Source organism: Brachypodium distachyon, chromosome 1, assembly GCF_000005505.3.
Source record: "Brachypodium distachyon strain Bd21 chromosome 1, Brachypodium_distachyon_v3.0, whole genome shotgun sequence".
NCBI lineage: Eukaryota > Viridiplantae > Streptophyta > Magnoliopsida > Poales > Poaceae > Brachypodium > Brachypodium distachyon.
In genome coordinates this window covers 72,140,395-72,156,666 of record NC_016131.3, presented here as the reverse complement: position 1 = coordinate 72,156,666, position 16,272 = coordinate 72,140,395, and the positions used below count along the sequence as shown (strand labels likewise).

The 16,272-nt window shown below is 42.9% G+C and overlaps 3 protein-coding genes across 3 annotated transcripts; 2 read left to right on the top strand and 1 right to left on the bottom strand.

The window, feature by feature from the left end:
- Positions 1-1,922: 1,922 nt before the first annotated feature.
- Positions 1,923-4,708, bottom strand: LOC100846853. The gene is made up of 5 exons (XM_003558742.4): positions 4,347-4,708; positions 3,934-4,034; positions 2,740-2,856; positions 2,560-2,661; positions 1,923-2,315 (listed from the first exon to the last, which is right to left on the bottom strand). The coding sequence occupies exons 1-5, from the start codon at positions 4,576-4,578 to the stop codon at positions 2,145-2,147; spliced, it is 723 nt and encodes a 240-aa protein (XP_003558790.1). The 5' UTR covers positions 4,579-4,708; the 3' UTR covers positions 1,923-2,144.
- A 1,402-nt stretch (positions 4,709-6,110) lies between these two features.
- Positions 6,111-10,260, top strand: LOC100846238 (putative ribosomal large subunit pseudouridine synthase SVR1, chloroplastic). Its single transcript, XM_014896275.2, has 10 exons — positions 6,111-6,709; positions 6,864-6,943; positions 7,186-7,286; positions 7,390-7,459; positions 7,599-7,692; positions 7,776-7,824; positions 8,168-8,318; positions 8,553-8,609; positions 9,255-9,310; positions 9,797-10,260. Exons 1-10 carry the CDS (start codon positions 6,211-6,213, stop codon positions 9,855-9,857), a joined length of 1,218 nt encoding a protein of 405 aa, XP_014751761.1. The 5' UTR covers positions 6,111-6,210; the 3' UTR covers positions 9,858-10,260.
- Positions 10,261-10,644: 384 nt separating this feature from the next.
- Positions 10,645-16,093, top strand: LOC100846542. Its single transcript, XM_003558741.4, has 10 exons — positions 10,645-11,256; positions 11,376-11,453; positions 11,556-12,118; positions 12,947-13,534; positions 13,623-13,777; positions 14,205-14,410; positions 14,493-14,626; positions 14,701-15,002; positions 15,083-15,186; positions 15,438-16,093. The coding sequence occupies exons 1-10, from the start codon at positions 10,968-10,970 to the stop codon at positions 15,506-15,508; spliced, it is 2,490 nt and encodes an 829-aa protein (XP_003558789.1). The 5' UTR covers positions 10,645-10,967; the 3' UTR covers positions 15,509-16,093.
- The last annotated feature ends 179 nt before the right edge of the window (positions 16,094-16,272 follow it).

Below are 16,272 nucleotides of genomic sequence, written 5' to 3'. Positions count from 1 at the left end.
TACTCTTGATACGATCTGATTCGCGCGCACACGCACCTCCGGTCAAATTCAGACGTGATTCTCTGGATTTTTGGCATCAAAATATAATCCCCGTTAATGCTTACCATATTTTTGGAAGTCGGATAGAAAATGAACTTAATTCTTTTAATTTAATAAAGGATCATATTTTAAAAAATAAAAATGTTTACCCATACACATAGAGAACAGCATCTCTTTGTTAAGTTCTCTATCCTGCTTTGTCTCCATGTTTATCAGAACCTAAAACTAAGTTTCCTGAGATGTTGTAGAAGTCCTTCCGGATAGCTAAACCAACATGGAATATTTTGCTCCTCGCCACACGATCTAATAACAATGCTCCAATACAAATCTCCAAGCAACTTATTTCGAAACGGGACGTATGTATACGCATCATCTTTGTTCGCTTACTGTGGAATATCCTCTCGTACGTGTCGCGGGTGACGTGCATCTTTGTGGTACAGCGCATGACAACGCCGACACGCGGACAGCGTGTGGCCTCGCCAACAAAGGCAAGGCAAAGGAGATGTGCGTGCGGCTTTTTGTGGTGTCCGATTTCTTCCGTGACGAGCGCATGCAAGCAAGTTGTGTGGAGAAGGACAATTTTATGATCAATCCACGTGGACGTGCTGCCGGGCTAGAGTTGTGGATGGGAACGATCCCTCTGGATCTTGCTCAGCTTGAAGCGCGTGCCTTTGACTTTAAACGCCGCTATCCAGTCGATCCTTGGGATTTTCTTCCTTTCTAGAAGAGGAATTGCTACCAGTTGCGACCACAATAAAGTGTCGATGCATTTGATCAATTTTAAAAAGAAATTATTTGCAAAAAAATTAAAAATAAATTGGTTTTCATAGATATACACTCAAAAAACATGGTGAATATGAACTGTGCGAAAAAAGGGACGGGACGCTGGTGTGGTCGCTGTTGGTGTCTTGGTGGCAACCGACAAGGAGGCCACTGCTGTTCATGCATTTTTAAAGTGTGCTGTGTACAGCACAAGGATATACAGTGGCAAAAGCCCTGGCAAAGAAATACTCCTAGATTTAGTTAAGTTTCAAGCTAGGATTATTTTGTGATCGCAGCCGAGTTAAAGACTGCTGCCACTCCATGCAGATGCACCTCCAAGCGTGCCCCTGCATGATGACGCTCACATCAAGTCATTATGGGATTGGATGGCTAGCTTCCTAGCTGATCTGGGAACAAATACGATCAGGATCAGTAGAATGACGGGTCGGTTTTCCGGCCTGATGCGGGAAAAGTCTCTTGGATTGGGTTTGTGATGATCGACTGACCATAGTTTGGTCCTCGAAATTATGAGGGTTTTTGGATCTTACCTAGGGTCATTGTTTGCCGGCTGCCGCTTTTCTTTGATTGGGAAATGTCTAAAAACTTCCTTTTTCTTGTTGATGGTTGATTCGCCCGCTACAGCTTAAGCCAACTTTTTCTGGTAAAATGTAGGCGTAACATGTGACACACTTTTTTTTTATGTGTAGATGTGACCATGTGAATGTGACATACTTGAGTTAACCTGGGAATTGCAACAGGCGAAAGCCCCACCTAAAAATATCAATTTCTGATCATCTTATTGGCAGGCTGGCAGAAGAGCTGCCAACCAATTTACTAAGATAAAAGTCACTGCTTAGTTTTCTCTAATCATCTAAAATCTGCATGGTGCTATTGGCTCGACGGCTCCATTAGCACGCACCACTTGCATCTGAGCTGTGATCCTAACTGTCAAGACCAAGAACTGACGCAAGCCATGATCGCCTTTACCTCACAATCCCCAAGTCAACTACGTAGTTACTTCCCTCAAAAAAAAAGTCAACTAGTTACATGATACTGTTCAAATTAGTTGCTCCAGTACAACTGTAGATGCCAACGCGTCAGAGAACTATTCAGATAGGAAATTGATTGAACATGGGCCGTGAGCTCAGAGCCTTTTTATTTATTTATATGCACGATAGCACGAGAGGAAACAGGTCTGTACAGGTTTATATACGTGAAGTTTGCCGGTTGGGTAGAAATGGCACGAACACAGTTGCTGACACGATGCGTGCAGCCAATTAGGAGGAAGGAACATATATACAGGTGGGATGGATTGTTTGTTAATGTGTATGGGTCCTGAGCGTTTAGAACAGGTCCCATTGCCAATAGATCTTGTCCACTATACCTCCACCGCTCCGCACAGCGACATGGAGGGTCTCAGATGCTGGAGGAACGCCCCACAAGAGTGGTACGGCGACAGACATAGTTAGCTTCTCCTGAAGGCCATCGTTGCTCGCCTTCTCTGCAATGACAACCTGAACAGAAGCAACTCCATTTCAAACTGACTAGATGTTCAAATTGATAGAGAGAAAGATTTGCATATACACGGACTTGAAGAATTAACTCAGTAATTCGAGAAATTTATCGAGATGAATTAAACATTGTTCACGTATCATTTTTCTGGGAAAAGGATATAAAATTGTGTACTTTGAAAAATTCAACGATCTTGGTAAGTATAAGCTTATAAAGAATGAATAGTTCTCGGAGTAACGTAAGTACCTCACCGCCGTGCTCCAGTACTGTATCTTCCACCACATCGCTTAGCATTTCAATAGACCGACAAAAGCCAAAGATGCATAATCTTCTACCCATGTCTAGGCCCTGATAGGTATATCATATGATATCACTAAAAAGGAAAACAGAAACATCATACACACATAGATGGCGAGATATATTTACATTTGTCGCTGCTATGTTAAATAGTGATCCAAGGCAAAGACTTTGATTTGGATCCATGTAAGAACTCTCCTGAAACCGGCGGAATTTATGTGTCCCTTTTGCTTTTTGTTTCCTCTTCTGGAAAAGAATGCACACATGAGACAGTGAGGGGATAACAAGCAAACAACAAGGACATGATAAAGTATAGCAATTTCAGCAAGCATCTGTGAGAAGTTATAATACATAAAGAAAGCCTGAATTTCATAAGAACGCAAAAAACTCTACTCGGTACTCCAAGAATACAATACACAATCACATTGAATAGCATTTGCTAATGACATTCAATACATAACTATAATGTGCTCTAAACTAGCATGTTGGTGCCGTGTTACAAAGTACAAAATCTCACACTTGCTATTGTCTGCAGACCTTTGTTGTGCAGTTGCTTTCTAGTGCATCTAATTTTAGGTTAGCTGTCAGACAGCATAAGTGCACCAATATGGCAATCTCAGATCGTCACATTCACTAAATGCCTTAAAGTTAAGGTATACTGCAGTAGCACAGGCAGGAGGGCTGTTCACTACTGTTGGTACAAATGAATGTGGAGCTCAAATACCTACACAGTGCACCTCTTCAAGGTTTTATACGCCACTTGTATTTCCCATTTAATATGCATTGCTACACAGTAACGAAATCAAAAATTTAGATGCTACATAGATAGAGGCCTGACGCAACTACACCTGAAAAGAGCTGAATCTGACAGTTCATAGTCGAATATGTGGTAATGATCCTAATACAGTAACATAAGTTGTAAGCATCCCTGTTTAATGTAGACTTAATTCCCGATGTTCCAGAAATGTAGAAATTTCAGTGACCGAACAAAAAATAATCTTTCTTTGTCATATATCGTGAACAAATAGAAATAACTCAAAAGTTATATTGCCCTAGAAACCAGAAGTCCAGAAGTGGGGCATGCTATAAGCATCTTCCAGACAACTGAATGGCAGTGTTTGAAGTAACTATAGTCTCTACAATCTCAATTCCACATGTAAGATCTATCTCGAAGTAACTATAGTCTCTACAATCTCAATTCCATATGTAAGATCTATCTAGGTTTTACTAGCAAGGATCAACTCATTTCCGTTGCATACAATGAGCAAGCTTTGTAATTCAAAATCAAGTGTATTGTTCAACTAGCACGGTAATATTCAGTACCTCGGAAGCAGACAATCGACGAGGTACCAGGGAACCCCCTATTTGAACAAGCCCATCAGAAGTGAACAATGTGATTTTATCTTCTTGCACCCACTCAATATCTGCTAGGAGCAAGACACACAAGATACGTAACGTAACCATCAGGGTGCATAGTAAACGTCGATACAAAACATGCTACGGAACAAATCTAAATTATGTCCGATTATGAACCCAAGTTGTCCAACAGAGAGGGTCTATCCCATCACCAATTCACCGTCTCGCACAGCACAAAATGGCAATCATGGCATCGACCATCGCGCATATCCACAGCATACTCCGCGATGCGTCGACCAGTAGACACATAAGTGTAGAACGAGGCAAGCTCAGGATCAGAGCAGTAAGGGATCGAGGGAAGTTGGAGAGCGCGCATTTACCGAACCCAGAGGAGAGATCCAAGGGCTGCTCCCAGGGGTAGGGCCCGTAGGGGTCCTCGGGGTCGTCCTTCCTCGCGCGGGCCCGCAGGCGCGACCCGAAGCGGCAGCGGCGCGGGGATCGGGACCTGCCGCCGCAGCCGCGGAGAGGGGAGGAGGATGATGAGGAGGAGAGGGGCCTCCTGGACGCCAGGGAGCGGGGCAGGGAGGAGGAGAGGGCGGCGGAATCGGCCATGAGGTGGGGGAAATGCGGTCGGGGAAGAGACGCCTTGCGGTTGCGGCAGAATCGGTGGATTTTTATCGCCGAGGGGCGGCGGGGGCGACGAGGTGTGGTGGGCGTGGATTCCCGGCGGTGGACTTGGCTTTCGCCGCGGTGGTTCTTTCTCTCGGATTTTTCCGTGGCCACAGGAAGGGGATGTTGTATCGGGGCCGTTGGCTGCGGCGTACTTGCAGAAATGAAGGGCTTGGATTAGCCCGGAGATGGGGGGCGTGCTTTATTTATCCACTGGACAGTTCGGCTTCAAAATCGAGGAGGACGACCGGGGGATCTCAAAAGGTGGATATTCACTTGTGGCTGGAACTTGGAAATGGATAATGCATGCTTTCTCAAGAAATTCTCCTGCAAGATGTTTACACTGTTTCCCTAAAAAAATAATGTGTACACTGTTTTTCAATAATCAACAGTGTTATGGAGTATATGCCCCATATTCCACCCAGCTCTATTCAAGTTTCTCAATGTTCGGTTTTGGTGAAGAATATTCTTTGCAACAAAATTGGATTTGGTATTAGGTTTTGAGTTAGTCTTGGAGCCATCCATGCCTGGCATTGGGAGATGAAGATTGAACCATGATGCTTCAGGTCATCTTTGACATTCACGGCTCACTCCAAGGGTTCTTCCTTGGCAATTTAATATTTTTATCGCAAATAGGTTTTCACAACATATGTTTTTTCCGTTATAGTTGAAACGAGACCATGTTATCAAAAGGCTTCCTTGTCTCGTTGGTGGTGACCAGCATCACCAATATGAATAATGTGATTTTTTTGTGCTCAATTTATCAGGAGTACCATTGGTTGAAAAGCAACAATCTAGCAATATTTAGAATATTCACGTATTGTTTTCTAATTCATCGTCGTTTTCTAACAACTTAGCTTTTCTACACTTGTTACCATGTATGCGAGTTATTAAATATAAGCAACAATACATCTTTATGTTTTTTGAAACACATGTCAAAGGTGTATTAAATAAGTAAAAGGAGATTGCCCATATAATTAGCGAAAACCAAATGAAAACCATTACAACATGCTATAAAAACTGTCATCATGAAACATGATTGCACTAAGAGTATCATCAACTAACTTGATACCATCACACGGCCGATCTCCGTACATGTTTTCTAGGTCATTGTGTACGTTATGTTCTGCTAAGCAGAAAACTAAAGTTCTCGGAAACCATCTTTGAGCAAAGTACGAGTACGAACTTGTGTTTACATTCTGACCTTACTTTCAGAATTCTTTGCTTCACAAATCCAACACTTCGTAAAAGCTTTGTCTCCACATTCTAAGCCTTATGCCTTCATTTTTGGCTGTCAACCAAACTTACAATAAAAGAATTTAGCATGTAGTACTATATCAAATCAATATACAATAATAAACATATTTTATGATGATTTTTTTGAGGGAATTTTATGATGAACTTATGGGTCGTGTAATCGTGTTTTCTGAAATGGACAAAGTGGATTGCTCGGCGAAGATTTTCCCTTGTGTACATGAAAAACCGCAACTGTCAGTCTGTCACAGTTTCCCCTCACAAGCGGAAGCGCAGGGATATCCGATAACCCCTTGCTCACCGTGCGCCCACCCTCCTTCCATGGCTCTCGCCGCTGCCGCCGCCGCGGTCACCTCCATCCACCCCTTCCTCTCCCGCCCCACCCGCGTCCTCCGCCTCCCACCTCTCCTCCTCCGCGCCTCTTCCTCCACCTCCACCTCAGACTTCAACATCACCTTCGCGGAGCCCGCGCCGTCGAAGAAGGCCTCGGGTCCCGGCCCGTCCGCGCAGCCGCTGGTGCCGTGGATCGCCCGCGGCGCGGACGGAAAGCCCTGCCTCCACACCACGCCGCCGCCGGACGTCCTCCAGGCCGTTGCCGCGGCGGAGGCGGAGGCCAAGAGGGCCAAGAGGGACGCCAGCAGGAGCCAGAAGGGCGCCGGCGCGGTTACTGATGCCCCCGTCGCCAGTGTCAAGGCAAAGGAGAAGAAGGCCGCCCCCACCGGGCCGCCCAAGTTCTCCAAGGCGGCCAGGAGGTTCTACAATGAGAATATCAGGGAGCACGAGCCGCAGCGTCTCGCCAAGGTCCTTGCCGCTGCAGGAGGTAGCCTTCCTAATCATGCTGCATTTTTATAAGAGCGCTTAGCTTATCTGTATCGAATCGAATGAGTATTTGTAAGTTGCGTAAATATGATGTTTAAAGTTAAGAGCAGCATTATACTCCTTTGTCTTGATGCTGACTCAGTGTCCGTTCGTAGTGGCCTCAAGAAGGACCAGCGAGGAGCTCATCTTCCAAGGGAAGGTGACCGTCAATGGTTCTGTCTGCACTTCTCCCCAGGTCTGATTTTTCTCTTTGAAGTTCTAACAATGACGAGGAGCTTAGTTAGTTTGGTACGCCTGCAAAAAATATTTTAGCTATTGCATTTTTGTTAGTTGTCTAGTTGCCACAAAAAATAGCCTGTTTAATTGAGGTAGATGGTGTCATTCTACCATTGTATGCAATTTCATCAGCATGCTTCAGTTATATGCATGGAACTATTTTATCTTTGTCTGAATTTGGTTCTTTTTTTTTCTTATTAGACCAAAGTTGACATCTCAAAAGACTCTATCTATGTTAACGGCAACCGCATTTCCAAGAAGCTGCCTCCAAAGCTGTATTTTGCTGTGAACAAGCCAAAAGGGTGTGCATCTTTTCTTTCCCAATTATTGCACTTTGCAGATCATTAAAAAGAGCCATCAGTCCAGCTCTGTGTCATCCCTAAATGTTATTCTGATGCCCTACAGGTATATTTGCTCATCCGGTGAAGAATCAAAGTCTGTTATCTCCTTATTAGATGACTATTTGAAAGGATGGGTATGTTGTAGAATAGGGCTCTCCATCAAATCACACTGATAGTGATGGGGCTTCATCATATTCATGGCGTGCTGCACCTTCCGTCTATTGGTTACACGTTTGCATGTTTTCCAATATATCTATGCATCCACATATGCAGAACAAAATTCAGCCAGGAATACCAAAACCACGCTTGTTTACTGTGGGTCGTCTTGATGTTGCCACAACTGGTTTGATCATAGTTACAAATGATGGTAATTTTACCATACTTGATAGAAAATACTTGGAATCAACAGTTGAACCATCCAAGACCTAAATTTAGCTCCTCTCTTTTCAGGCGAGTTTGCCCAGAAAGTCGCTCACCCTTCTTCAAATATAACAAAGGAGTAAGTTTGAACTCCTTTGTGTCATTTTAGTACTGCTATGTGGAAGTAACATTTACTTGAAAAGTTGAACTATTGCAGATTGTTGTTAGTAGAAATGTCATAGCAGACAGTTTCGGATGTCTTTTTGGTACTACTCTCGTGTCACCATTATCAATGTGCAGTGGTAATTGTGGAGAAGTACCATTGGAATGGCACCTCTCCACTAGCATTAAAACTAAAATATTCTTCTGCAGGGAAATTTTCATGATAAATGTGCTCAAACTTGGTAAATTGACAACGAGTAATAGGCAAAGTTAACAATGATTTATACTTTCTGTAATTTTGCAGTTGTTCAATGTTGCAGATATGTAGTTACTATAGATGGGGCAGTGCACAAGAAACACCTCGTAGCTATCAGCGAAGGCACAAAAGTTGACGGAGTCAAGGTCGTACCTGATTTAGTGGAGCCATTAGATGCGCAGCCTGATGCAAAAAGGACCCGACTTAGAATAGTGGTAATTGTCCTTTCTACCATACCTCCATTTATTGAATTTGATGTCTATTTCTCAACTTCTGTAGTGTGATGTAGGCAATTTGAGTCGTTCAGTTCAGCAAAGAATTTATCCTAGTTATAGACATCTTACATTAAGTAACTTGTGACTTGCAGATGCAGATTCATTTGGTACTCATTAGAAATGTATACTCACTAGCGTTGATATCGTTTTTCTTTTCTTTTCTATTTCTGGCAGGTTCATGAAGGAAGGAACCATGAAGTCCGTGAACTTGTGCAGAATGCAGGACTAAAGGTTGTTTTCTATGATAAATATATCCAATGCAAGTTTTCTCTTTGTTGGTCCATATCTTACTGTCTCATGTTGTATAATAAATGAGTAAGTATATGTGATGTTCAAGACGGTAAGCATCTGTCAGATTGTGTCTGGATGGCAAATTGGCGATGCCTCGAGGTAGAACAACACTGGTAAAGGAGGGCACATATCGTGGTAGGAACAGACAGCTAGTCAAAGGTAGAGTCTTTGAGAGTGAATGACCGCAGCAGGATTTTTGGGAGTAGTAGACTTTCCTACTTCATCTTTGCTTCATTCGTCTCAAATCCAATGAACTGCCTGTTCCTTTGTGGAGATTGGACTTAACTCTGCCTAAGAACTTCAATTTAAAGATGGAACGTAATATAATATTTCCCTTCTCAGATGCCTTAAGAGGTAACGTGCAATTAATTAGAAATATGATCTATATTACCTACCAGCTAAAGATAATACTTTTCATACGAAGGACAGTATTTGCATTCCCCCTTCCCCCCCCCCCCCCCCCCCCTCCCAGATAGTAATACTAACAACTATTCTTATTTATGTGTATATGCTGTGTATTTACGCAAAGCTGTTTATTTTTTCCTTCTTTGAAAGCAGCTAATATTTTACCCTTGTTCTTGTTAGGTATACGCACTGAAGCGCGTTCGAATAGGCAGATTCCGGCTTCCAGCAGATCTGGGGTAATGCTGTTTAGCACATCAGTACATGTTCAGCAGATACCATTATACTATCTTGTTGGCAGGTTTTTAGTAAGGCTCTTTTAGATCTTCTTTGTGCACCTTCTAAAATATCTGAAATGACATGGTTGCTTGGTGCAAATGATACGGTGCCAAAATCACATACTCCTGGAATAATATTGTTAGAAAGATCAACATGAACCAACTCTTGCATATCAGAAGGGTATTTTGTGTGTCAAATCTGGCATTCCAAAAGCAAGAGTCTCTGTTTCTTCAGCATAGCTAGTGTCCCACTAAAAGCAGTTCAGTGGAGTTAATTGGCTCAACTGATATACCATCAATTAGACGCATGAGTTTAATTCTGTGCCCAACAAGTTAAACTAATTTGACAGTCAACATTTCTTTGTGTTTGACAAACTTTTCATGTTCACAGTGAGGTAGGCAAAGTAGCACTGGATATTAACCCTTTGTTGGATGTTACCTGTGCAGAATTGGGAAGATGGTTGAACTTAAAGAAGCCGACATCAAGTCACTTGAAGGAAACACCTAGAACGAACACCTGAGTTCAGGGACACTGTTTTCAACACTGATGCGGATAAGCACATCACTTTCGAAAGATGAATACGTTCCTTCTGAGGTGTCAAGGCGAGAGCTACTCCTAGCGTGAAAGCCTGTGATTCATCTAGCCTAAACGGCCCTGATGCTGAAGTAGTCAAGTTCAACAAACATGTTTTCGCTTCGAAGAACACACGAGATGCTTCCGCCAAGAACTCCCAGGATCCTACAAAGGCAGCATTGGATGATGGGGGTGGGGCTACTTATTTTCAGCTACCAGAGTCAGCGATAGCGGCTACCCTTGTGTAAATCCTGACGATTCACCTGTGGAAATGTAAAAGCTCTTAACCGAGTCATGAACTATTTCTTTCAGCAATTTCTTGTTATTGCAGATGTTAGTACATTTTTCTAAAAAATCGATCAAACTATAAGAAGCTTGACAGAAAACAAAACTATAGCATCTTATACTCTATTTAGGAACAGAGGCAGTACCAATTTTATTGGATTCACCAACGCTGCACGTTTTTAAGGTCAGAGTATATTCTGTAAGAAACAAAAATGGATCTGCCTGTTTTTTTCAACCTTTTAAAAATTGAATCTGCCTTTTTTTAGAGGGAAAAAAATGGATCTGCCGTGCGTGGGGAAATGGGACAGACCAGGAAAAGAAGCTAACCGAAACAGATGGAGCGAGAGGTGACTGGGCCTGTTTGGGCCGCGAATTGGGCCATGTGTTAGTTGGCAACGAGGAGGAAGATTAGTTTAAGCCGCCCCATCGCCATGGATCATCGTCGTCTCCGGCTCAGATCTGCCTCGCGGACGCAGAGGGAGCACGAGCACGAGCCCCACCACCCACGATTCCACGAGCAGGTGCCCTGTCCCCTTCCCATTCGCTGGCAGTTGGCAGCTCTTCCCCTCTCCCCGCACCTCACGATCTCTGCCCGATCCCCATCCCGCGCCGCCGGGCGACCGACGGGAGGCGCACCGCCGCACGGTCCGGCGGCGGTGTCAGCGTGTCGCGCGGCTGCTCTGCTGGGGCGCAAGAGGCATTTCGTACCTCCTGCTGTTCGTGCTCGCACGGCAGGAACGAGCCTGAGGGCGAGCAGCGATGAATTTCCTCTACCGGACCGCGCAGTCCGAGCTGCCGCGGATCCCCGAGCAAGATCACCGCAAGGATGAATCCTCGCACAAGAGTGCGAAAACCCTGGAGGGTCTTATCGCGGATGATCCATACCGCACCCCTGTGTCCGCTGAAGAAGATGGAGCTGGTAATAACGGAGTGGGAGAGATCGGCGGGGATGCTGCTAGTGCTGCGTCTTCAGATTCGAAAAGTTCAGCTCCGACGGGAAAGCATAGCGATGTTTCAGAGGACGAAGGGTGGATCACAATTCCAGACAGTTGGTGCCCTTTGCCCTGCATATCTCCCCCTTTTGTTGCGTTAGAAATTCATTAATGACGCAGCTGCTCTTTGCAAATGCCACTACGTAGCTTAACCTTTTACAATTTACTTTCACAGCGGAGCTCCCTGAAAATTGGAATGATATTTCGGACATGGCTCAGTTGCGGCCTTTGGACCGTTGCTTCCTTTTTCCTGGTAAATGCATTTTCCCTCTGAAGTTACTTTAGAGTCTAGCACTAGTGCAGCTTGCTTGTATGTACCCTTTCTTTCTGGAATCTGAATTGGTCCGGTTATCAGGCGAGCAGGTTCATATAATGGCGTGTCTGTCAGCCTCTCAGCAAGATGCGCAGGTCATATCTCCATTTAGAATTGCTGCTGTGATGTCTAAGATTGAAAATTCTCTGCAACACTCCACAAATGAAACTAGTCCTGTCAGTGAAAATGGTGATGCTAATGGAACAGCCGGGGACAGTAGTTCTCACGGTGTCGAGGATAACATGGAGAGTGTTGAACTCAGTGACAAAGAATCTCCTTCAAAACAAGATATTATGGAGACTGAATCTCTCCTTCGAATGGAAGATCACAAACTACAAACAGAAAACATGCTACGAAGATTCAAAAGATCTAATTTTTTCGTCCGAATTGCGGAGTCTGATGAACCTCTCTGGTCCAAGAAAAGAGTAGCTGCAACTAAGACGACAGATGAACAATCATATTCAGATAGCCAGGGAAACAGCAAGGTTTCAAGGAGTAATGTTTATAATACCATCTCTGATAAAGGGTTTTTTGATGGTAGCACATCTGGAGGAGTCGCTCGTGATACTGCAAGGTGCTACGCTCTGCAGAATGGAGACATCGTGGTATGTTTTGAATGATCCTTCTATTTAGGTGCTGGATGACGTTATGCTCTAGAATTTCTTGTAATGATTGACTACGAGAAGTTTATCGCCTATGCATTGATAATTCCTTGTTTGATTCTACAATTCTAGTTTTGCAAGGCATCAACTTAATACCTAGAAGCTGATCTGAAATCTACTACGCATTGCATTAGATTTAGCAGATTGACAACACTGATTAATAAAGCATGGCTTCGATGCATTGCCTGATGCACCTTTATATCAGTCACAGTGGTAACCAGTGTCCTGGAAATTGTAGAGTTATATCTCGTCACCTCCGATGAAATCTTTAAGCAATTCCGTGTAAATCCTTTGCACAGCTACTGCCGTTCGCTGTTTTTTTTTTCCTCCAACGCTGAGAAGGCACAAAGGTGTACAAAGCAAAAAACCAAACAAAATCAGCAAAAACATAAAGAAGAAGAAAGAACTAAGCCTAAAATTTAACAGCAAACTAAAAGGAACAAGGCGAAGAAAACTACAGCTAAGACTAAGCTACTGAAGTTGGTTGAATATACTAATCATATTTATTACTCCCTCCAATCCATAACAAGTGTCTCAGATTTAGCACAACTTTGTACTAAGTTGGTACAAAATCTGAGACACTTATTATGGATCGGAGGGAGTACTAGTTTCTTAAATAAGAATGTTTTTTGGTTGTGAAGAAAAATTTCTCTAAGAAGTTAATGATGCCGCCACTTGCCTAGGTTGCATTCATATATTTTTACTGTGTAATTCTGTGTTGCTTATATGTGTGCTGATTACTCACTCATGTTCTCTGTTGTAAGGATGCAGGTTATTTTGCAAGTGAATGTTGGTGTTAGCAATATGGAAGATCCAGTGCTTGAAGTTCTTCAATTTGAGAAGTGTATATCTAGCAATTATATACGTGAGAATCTTGTTGATGGAGTTCCTAACGCTATTGAGGATCCTTGTCGAGAGCTTCTTAGCTGGTTGCTCCCTTTAGATCGCACACTACCTCCTCGTTCTTTATCACCTGCTACTCTCAATCCTAGTATATCACACAAGCAATCTTATTCTGCTCCAGGGTCTCAAATATTTTCATTAAGTCACTTCAGAAGCTATTCAATGCCTTCACCCTCCTCTGCTCAGTCTCCCAACATAAGACCACAACCAATATCTGAAACTCAGGAGTTTGTGCCTGAAAAGCCTGCAAAAACACCTGATGTTATAAATGATGGGCAGCTTTCCTTTAGAGGAGTTCCTTTGGAGCCTGAACGCTATTCTGTGCGTTGCGGTCTAGAAGGTGTATATTTACCTGGGAAAAGATGGTCGAAAAAAGTTGAAATCATCCAACCAATTGAAGTCCATTCTTTTTCTGCCAAATGTACTGCAGAAAATCTTCTTTGTGTCTTGATAAAGGTTTCCATGACCATCCCAAATCCTTCATTTATTTCTCATACTAGTTAAAGAAGCTTCCAAACCTAATGCTTATATTTTCAATTTTCAGAACATTGCTCCACAGCATGTGGAAGATATAGTTGTATTCATAGATGCAATCACTGTTGTCTTCGAGGAGGCATCCAAAGGAGGTTCTCCTTTGTCACTACCAATTGCCAGTATTGAGGTTGGGCATGGTCACAGTTTACCAAATCTGGCACTCAGGTATATGCACAGTTTCTCAGGGATGCTCTCAAAGCTGTGCCCACCATAGCAGCCTAAAGTTTAAGTACAGCATGATTTATGTTATAATTGGTTTCCCTTTGGATTTGTAGATCTAGCATCTTGATATTGTAGCAAAACAAAGAAATTCTTGTAACATGTGCTATGAAGTTGGTTATCCAAGTTCCTGAAAAAAGTTCAGTTTTGTTGAACATGTTGGTTCTGTATATAACCTAGTGTACTGGGATCCTAAATGCTTGCTGGACCTAACCCTTTTACTTTCACCAGACCTAGTTGACGTGTTTTTATTTGAGCAATAAACATGGGAAGAAGCTGTCCATTACATACACTATACCTTGTTTGAAGCTTGTGCTGTTGGCTGAAAGTTTCAGCGTGTCTCAACTCTCAAGTATTACTTGTTTCTTTCCAGGAGGGGTGAGGAGCACTCGTTTATTCTCAAGCCAGCAATTATGTCCTCTAGGGATCGAAGGAGCAACAGTGTTGTGCCTCTGACTTTGTCACTCCCAAAGATGACTGGAGCTGCCACAAATGCTTCTGTGCCAAGAGTTAGCGAGTCCAGTGTTCCTCTTACTGATCAGTATGCTGTACTTGTATCATACCACTGCAATTACACAGGTGAACTGTTGGAAAAATAGAATATGTTCTTGAGAACAAGTGTTGGTTGATAAATCTGATTTCCAGCCTTTTTATCTTGTAGAATCAAAACTATTTTTCAAGCAGGCTACAAGCTGGCAACCTTGTGCAGCTAGTGATCTTATGATCTCTGTATCTTCTGAACTGTCATTGCGAAATCCTAGCCCGAGTGCTCGAGTTCCTCAACTCCCTGTGCAGGTTATTTCGATGCTTCTTTTATTTTATTTTTTGCTCCATGCCTCATTTTGATAGTGTCAGTTTCTGTTTTCCAGGTCTTAACCCTTGAAGCTACTAACATGACATCAGAAAACCTCACATTAACTGTCCTTGCACCAGAAGCATCTGGTTCTTCTTCAGTTGTATCCTTGAACTCGGCTCCAACCACACCAAATGGTTCTTATGATAATCTAAATGAGCCTGTGAGAAGATCTGGCTTGGGAAAGCATGGAATGGGTTTTCAGAGACTGAATTCAGTCGTTGCAGGCTCTCCAAAAGAAAGTGACAATGGAGGAAATAGAATGAGTACTTCGGCTGGCTGTACTCATCTCTGGTTGCAGAGTGCAGTTCCTCTAGGGTATCGATCCTTGCCTTCTTTTCTTGCCTTCTGAGTCACCGCTCAATATACTGAAGAATTGCATTCGTTTTGGTTAACAGGTGTATTCCTGCACGTTCAAGCACCACTGTAAAACTTGAGCTGCTTCCATTAACAGATGGGATCATTACACTGGATACACTGCAAATAACAATAAAGGAGAAAGGTACTATATTTATGAGAAAATTTAAAACATGGAATATCAATAACTTATCAACTAGATATAGTGCCTAGTTGCCTACACAAAGAGGTAAATTTGTTATTTTGTTTGCTACTCCAAAGAGGAGTTCCTTTCATAGCATAAATCTACCAGGTTCTTTGGATCCACTGAATCTTTCCTTAAATGTAAAGAAGTGTTTCTGTAGTGGGATCAAACTTCCAAGCCACTGATTCATGCCATGTATTTTTCTATCATAGGCCTTACATACATACCGGAGCACTCCTTGGAGATACACGCATGTTCTGGCATTTCAGCAGGGAGGCCATAGGAATTAGCAGTGCATTGCTCAATGTCTTGGGAGTCTGCGGCTCAATCTCTGCACGGAGTGTGAGGCCAACTGCGCAGCTGCTCGTTTGTATTGGATGTTAGACATGTAAGCTCTTATGGAGGGATCCCGGAGCTGAGCCCGATAACACTCTTTCTACCCAAGATGATGGTCTCTGCAGTAACTGGAGAAGACGAGACCAAGGTTTGTGTAACCGGGTTTGCAGATCCATTCGTACACGGAGTACCGAGCTATTGGGCAGGATCATCGAAAGCCTGTAATGTTGTGTTGCACAGTTTGATTCCTTTTTGTGGTTTTTAGGATCCCGGCCATTGACCTTTTAGTCGACAGGCAGATGTATCATGTGGTGTATTGGAAGGAGAAATTTGTGGATCGCTGTATTGTTTCTGGTACCTTAGGTCAGCTGGATCTTGGCGGCCTATATTTTCTTGTTCTCGGTTTATTTCCCAGCTCTTGGCAGATTTGGCTGTACATTCATATTATGTCTTTAGACACAAGTTGATATTCTCATTGTACTAAATGCTAATGTTTTTTTGAACGTAAATTGGATGCCTGGATCTTATCGGATTATCACATTTCAATTCCTTTACTAGTCTAAAAGTGTACAGATATTTTGAACGAAAACTTGCACCGTTAAAAGAAAACTACATGATAATTATGTACAATGCGATGTGCAATGGACAGGCAAAAAGAGAATCTCAATAGTCCTTTTTCACATGAGCATATGTAGAAATCATCTGTCATGA